The sequence below is a fragment of the Volvox carteri genome, assembly GCF_000143455.1.
Source record: "Volvox carteri f. nagariensis unplaced genomic scaffold VOLCAscaffold_410, whole genome shotgun sequence".
Taxonomy (NCBI): Eukaryota; Viridiplantae; Chlorophyta; class Chlorophyceae; order Chlamydomonadales; family Volvocaceae; genus Volvox; species Volvox carteri.
The window spans coordinates 1-6,078 of record NW_003307939.1 but is presented as its reverse complement, the minus strand read 5'-3'; the positions used below and the strand labels follow the sequence as shown (position 1 = coordinate 6,078).

The window sequence follows — 6,078 nt, the reverse complement described above, 5'->3', positions numbered from 1 at the left end:
CCGGCCCATAAGGCCGCATAAGCAGCCTATGCACGAGGTCCGAAAAAACTGCCGGCCCATACGGCCGCATAAGCAGTCTATGCACGAGTTAAAAAATTGTTCCAAAAAATGGTCGGCCCATATGGCTTTGTAGTAGTCCCGGCGTGATGGTACTGGCCATATCTGGCTGGGTACAGTTGTAGCCGCGGTGGAAGACGCTTGAGGCATCAAGACTTCTGGGGGTTGGGCCCAGTGTTCCTGTAACTGCTGTGGCGCATTCCGCGGAAACTGTTAAGGCCTCCCGGGCCCGGAGGGTGACGGTGGCCGGAGCCGGGGTAGGGCCGATGCCTGTTGCCAGAGCCCTCTGTGTAAGCCATGCTGTTGCCACCCAAGCTGCCGGTGGGCCGCATGAGCCCGGTATCGATGATGGCAGCCTCGTCCATCTGGACGTCTTTGAATTTTCGCTCCCCCGTTGCCCAGTGGCCGGTCGGGTTGAGGGCTTTGCTCCGGAAGGTAGCGTAGTATCGCATGACGAACTCTGCCTTCTTGGTAGTTGTGGCGTCCATGGCGCCAGTGTACGCTGCTAAACGTAGGTCAATGAGGTTAGTCAAGCGGTTGACAGCTGTCATAAGCGCCTGACCTTTTGAGGATGTATTATCCGCCACTTTTGTTAACATAACGTTGATTTGTTCCGTGGCGACGCGCGCATCCTTTACGAAGGCCCAGGATTCGCGTAATGACGGGTGGTTGGCCAGGTTCGGTGGCTCTGCACATTGGGGAAGATTCTCGCTGCGAGCTTGAGCTAATTTCAATTGTGATAATTCTTCTTGTTCTTTCAGCCTCCGGTCGAAGTCGGCGGTGAGCGCCTCCCGAACCGACTCACGCTCCTCGGCTAGCCGCCGTTCAAAAAACGCATGCATTTCGGGAGAGAATACTAGTCCTTCCGCGCCTGCAGCGACATTGTCCATAGCCGACATTCGATCCTAGTAACGCTAAGAAAGACGGTGCAACACAAAACTAGATGACAGTGTCCCAGCAGCGGGACACACCTCTTGGTAATAATCAAAACAACGGCAGTTAAAGAAACAATGCGTCTGTGGGACCCAAGTAGGAGCTTGGCGTCCCCTGCCGTACTGTGGTCCGGCACATGCACGCATGCGCCCTACTTCCACGCACCACGGCAGCTCCTTCGCAATAACATGCCTATCTCTACACTCATACTTCGCTTCGAGAAGTCGAAGCATAAAGCCCCCACCCATACGCTGGTATGGACTTCCGCAGCGGTGCGGCATTTCAATGGCGAACTTGACTATCGGTAGTCGCAAGCGGCCGCAACTAACGGTAGTCGCAAGTAAACTAATATCGGTATTTGTTAGACCTGCAATCACCGACAGCGGATATAAAACAGGTATTAGTAAGTAACATCAAAGTTAAGTAAATCGGACCGGACGAGCTAACCGCCGACAGTTCGGCTACGGAGCCACAAGCTGTGCAGAAAGCTTACAGGATGCAACAATCCTTTAGGCAGCGGGCAGCTAGACAACCCTGCCCATTCGCAGCTCTCAAAAGTACAGCAAATCTTTGAGGCACCGCCCATAACGAGTATCCATGGATAACGTATCTCAAAAGGATGCTTATCATGCTTTTCGGATGAACTGACTCAAATCTTTGATCACTTAGTCAAGGGTGAAACACACGTTTTTACTAAAAAAAATCGTTGAAAAAACCGCAAAACCCATAAACCTCTTAAGCCATTTTTGAGTTTTAGTTTTTCATTCGCAGATCCTCCATCCACCATATTGTAAGGACCAGTTGTAATGTGGCAGTCAGACTGTCGGAAGGCCGTTTGGTGACTGGATTAGCGCTTTTCCTAGCCGCAGCTGCTGTACATGCATCCTTTAGGCAGCGGGCACCTAGACACCCTAGCTGCCCATTCACAGCTCTCAAAAGTACGGCAAGTCTTTGAGGCACCGCCCATAACGAGTATCCATGGATAACGTGCGAAGGACCCTATCCAGGAGGACCAGCGCGTAACATTTCGCCAAGGTGCCCCCTACCGCTATGCCCCAGTAGTTACTCGGCGTGTTGGGGTCACCCTTCTTGTAAATTGGGGTGAGGACGGTAGCCGTAAACTGCCGTGGGAAGTCCTCAGTCGCCCTGATGTGTTCAGATTCATGCATCTCTCCAACGCCGCCAGCCGTCGCACCCGGCACTCGCAACTGTCCATAATAATGAGAGCGTCTAAACAGTCCAAACACGACACCGTTCCTCCACTTGCAGCCCAGTGCTGTACAACCTCCCCTGCGGAATACTGCGGGGTGACTGGCTGCACCGGGGCCGAGCCCTTTTCGGGTTCGAAGGAGCTGACTGCCCTGACCAGGATACGAGTCACTTGAAAAGCCAGTTCACGGCAAGTTATTGAACCTATATACGTTTCAAGCTCAGGGAGGGATACTTAGGACAATCGTAGGGCTATTACTTGAAGAATGTCACTTGATGTAACTTGTACGATGATCGCACGTTTACAAAGAATTAAGTCAGTCCATCATCAGGTGCACGCCGCATAGAGATATCCATGATTCCGCGGAGGAAAAGGTAGTCATCATCAATGTTGTTAGATATTGCCAGCGATGAAGTATGACCCACGGGACGCATGGAATTCCAACTAATGTGGGCCTGGGGCTCTTCTGTTTACTTTTGCTGCGCTTCCCTCCTTTGTCCTTTGCCATGTCCATTTCATAGCGTCATCGTATGGAGAGTACGGGAGGATGTTTGTGTGCTCTAGAGTAATGAAAAAAGAGAAGTTGAAGCGGGACCAACCAAGGGCTAATGTTCTGGGGTAGACGAAGTGGGCCAAACAGCATTTTGCAAGGGCAGCCACCGTCTGTGGGCCAGTACGTAGGTGGTCGGCGTCCGAGGGAGATATCAGAAGCTAGTGTACAGAAACTATCTTTTCGTCGGACCTGGTATGATTAAGTAGTAGTAGTAGTAGTAAAATTAATCACAGTCTGGAAAGGGTTACTAAGGAGCTGTAAGGAAGAGGGGTCCTAGGGACGCACCTTCCGCGTCAGGCAGATGCAGCTGAATCGGGGACGTGCACACAAGCCTGAGTCCGTCAGCGCTTCAACTGCGTGCGTACCTAAGCACTTCTTACCAGTTAGCCAGGACCCCTTTAGCACATATGGAGCGTCGCTTTGTCTGCGTCTTCTCTTAAAAGCCCGAAGAGGACATTTGATAAAGAACCAAACACTATGCCAACATCCGTTCCCTTTCGGCAGTTCCAGCGCCCTGCCTAAAGCACTGTAAGGCTTAGCAAAGCTCACGCAATGTAACAGGGTTACGTGAGCCTTGTATCTGTTGTGAATAGGTTGACACCGTCGCGCGGGTCACTGAGCTTTGGATGCTCACCAATTTGCCCCACCCTGGACAGCCTGCATCGAAAACGTCGTTTGCAGCAACACCTCTTTTTTCTTGGATTCCTGATGATAATCCCGACTTAGCAGCGCCCTGATGACTTTACCTGGACTGCTGTCCTGGTTTTTACGGCCGCGAGCTGGCAGCAGGCGAGTTGCGCAAACAGCGAGCCAGGACGCGGACGAGCCGCTCCTGCCGCCGTTCCTTCCGGAGCATCAACAGCAGCAGCAGCGACAGGATCAGCCACAGCCACAACAGCGACAAACGGTCGAGCCGCAACTATTCGCGACAGCGGGACTTGCGGAAGCGCTGCCGGCAGCGCTTGTCGCGAGGCATCGTAGCCTTCCGATTGAACAGCGTCACCACCACTACCACCATCGCCAATTGCACCACCATCACCACGACCAGCAGCAGCAGCAACTGCTGGGCCAGCAGCATAACCAGTATCTCTACCAGCACCAGCACCAGCAGCGAGAACCAACCGCTGGAAGGGCCATGCTTCCGCTGGAAGAGCCGCTTCCTGGAGCCCAGCGTGATGCCGCTGCCGTACACCGCCAACCTGGCGTTGAGGGGCGATCGGGCGCGGCTTCTGGCGGTACGGGCGCGCCGGCATCGTCGTCGTCGTCGGCGGCGGCGGTGCCGGCGGCTGTCTGTTGCCCGCCTCTAGGTAAGCCAAGACCTCATGGATTCCGGCCGCCGCCGCCACCGCCGCCGCCGCCGCCGCCGCCGCCTCAAACGCAGCAGCAGCAGCAGCGGCAGTCATGGCGGGGAGCATCTCCGCACGCCGACAGGCCCCCCGGCCCATCAGGGTAGGCTTTACCTTCGCCTCGCGTCACTCTCGGTGTGAGCCTTGGAAGCAATCAATTATCATACAGTCACGTCACGTCTGTTATCTGTTATCTGTTATGTTATGTTATCAGCTCGTTAGAGCGCGTAAGGCCCGGAGGAGCCGGGAGGCTCATGGGCCTCGGCGAGTTCTAGCATATTCACATCTAGCTTTCAATTGAACCTCCAGCCGTACAACTGTTCCAACGAACTCAAGAATTCCGGAATTTCCCCAGAGGTCGGCAAATTGGTTTCAACGGCTGCGGGAGGGCATAATTTCAGGAAGTAAACCTAAAGGGAGAGTCAAAGTCAAACACGGAGTTCAAGTCCAGCACGCGGCCTTACGGGCCGCAATAGAGGTTGCAAATCACGTCTTTTGGTCAAAGTTTGGTCATCATTAGGGAGCCGCCGCCTTAGGGGGCCTTAAGCCGAATTTCGGCTGCGGGTACTGTGTTACTGTGGACCCGCAGTACCCGCCTTATTTGCCGACCTCTGAATTCCCCTGTCGAAAAATTCCACCATTATCACCATTATCACTATTATCACTATTATCGTTCTATATTTCGTTTTTTATTTTATTATGTCATGCCACGTCACAATGCGGATTACGTAAGGGTTCGGGAAGCGTGGCGAGAGGGTCTTACGCGTGGCCACGACCCCACACAATAAGGGAGCAGCAATGGACCGTGCACGGCATGTGCCGTACCATCTTCCTTACCGCCATCCTGCCGTTACTTCATTACCTGTTTTCCTAACAGCCGCTTTTCCCTTTGCAAGGCTTGTACGACTTGTATGTCGTCCATCATTCGACAACTGCCACTTTTGTTTTGGGGGGACGTGCTTTCCGCATTTCCCTCCGCACAGCCCCTTTTCCCCGTCCTGTTTGGCGGCGGTTTCAGGGATCCGCATCCGCCGGTTGGTGCCGGTTTCGGAGCCAGGTCTCTTTCCGGCCGGCCAATCCTGGGTCGCAGTGGCCTTCCACGTGGCGATGGCGGCGGTGGGCCTGCCGGGGGCGGTGGGCCCGCGATTGCGGCTGCAGCATCGGCGGCCTCGGTGACGCCCTTCGACCCTCGCCACCCCCGGCGGGTGGTCCACGTCTCCAGGGAGGGGGTTCCGACTATTGTGAAGGTGAGGAGAGTGAGGAGAGTGAGGAGGGTGAGGTGAGGAGAGTGAGGAGAGGTGGCGGGAAAGGCTGCTTACGAAGAGAGAGTGTATGTGTGTGTGTGTGTTTTGGAGGGGATTATACAAGGCAAGAAGCAAATGTCGACTGCAGATGTGTGTGTGTGTGTGTGCCCCCACACGTGTGTGTGTGTGTAAGGGGGGGGAGGGTTAGGGGAAGCCAAGCGGTATGGGAGATGGCGTCCGGCGGCGCTATCGAGGGGCAGCTGTAAAGATGTAACTATGCAGCCGTGCAGAGGAGCTCCACCTCCCACTTCTAGATGACTGCGGGCGCTGGGGCTGCCGCGACCGCCCGAAGCCTACATCACCCTCCTGCCGGCCCCCCCCCCCGCTCTTCTCGCGCTTCCGAACCCCCCCCCTCGAGGAGAGCACCCGGCGGAAGCCGCCTTTGCTCCACAGGCCATGTGCGCTTGAGGCGCCAGCTTTTGTTAATGCCATTCGTACACATGCCGTACTTTTGTACTGTGCGTTGTCGTACTATAAAAAATGTACTTTCTGCATTCTCGTACATTTGTACCAGGTTGACCGGCACCAGTTGGTGGCGGATATGGGTATTGCGTATCGGGACCTGCGGGCCATTGACCCCGCGGTGAGTCGGTCTGTCGGTCTGTCGGTCAGTGAGAGGGAGGGAAAGGGAGCGAGGGGAAAGGGGGAGGAGGGGGCAGGTGGGAAGGGAGAGGG

At 55.0% G+C, this 6,078-nt stretch overlaps 3 protein-coding genes across 3 annotated transcripts; 1 reads left to right on the top strand and 2 right to left on the bottom strand.

Moving 5' to 3' along the window:
- Window positions 1–206: 206 nt before the first annotated feature.
- On the bottom strand, window positions 207–1,042 carry VOLCADRAFT_108693 (uncharacterized protein; the record flags this gene model as incomplete). Its single annotated transcript, XM_002959603.1, has 1 exon — window positions 207–1,042. Exon 1 carries the CDS (start codon window positions 954–956, stop codon window positions 207–209), a length of 750 nt encoding a protein of 249 aa, XP_002959649.1. The 5' UTR covers window positions 957–1,042.
- A 2,630-nt stretch (window positions 1,043–3,672) lies between these two features.
- VOLCADRAFT_101150 (uncharacterized protein) lies at window positions 3,673–4,749 on the bottom strand (the record flags this gene model as incomplete). Its single annotated transcript, XM_002959602.1, has 2 exons — window positions 3,673–3,982; window positions 4,709–4,749. 2 exons carry the CDS (start codon window positions 4,747–4,749, stop codon window positions 3,673–3,675), a joined length of 351 nt encoding a protein of 116 aa, XP_002959648.1.
- Window positions 4,750–5,010: 261 nt separating this feature from the next.
- Window positions 5,011–5,986, top strand: VOLCADRAFT_101149 (uncharacterized protein; the record flags this gene model as incomplete). Its single annotated transcript, XM_002959604.1, has 2 exons — window positions 5,011–5,346; window positions 5,762–5,986. Coding segments are annotated over 2 exons (561 nt in total), but the record flags the coding sequence as incomplete, so codon positions are not given.
- Window positions 5,987–6,078: the final 92 nt, after the last annotated feature.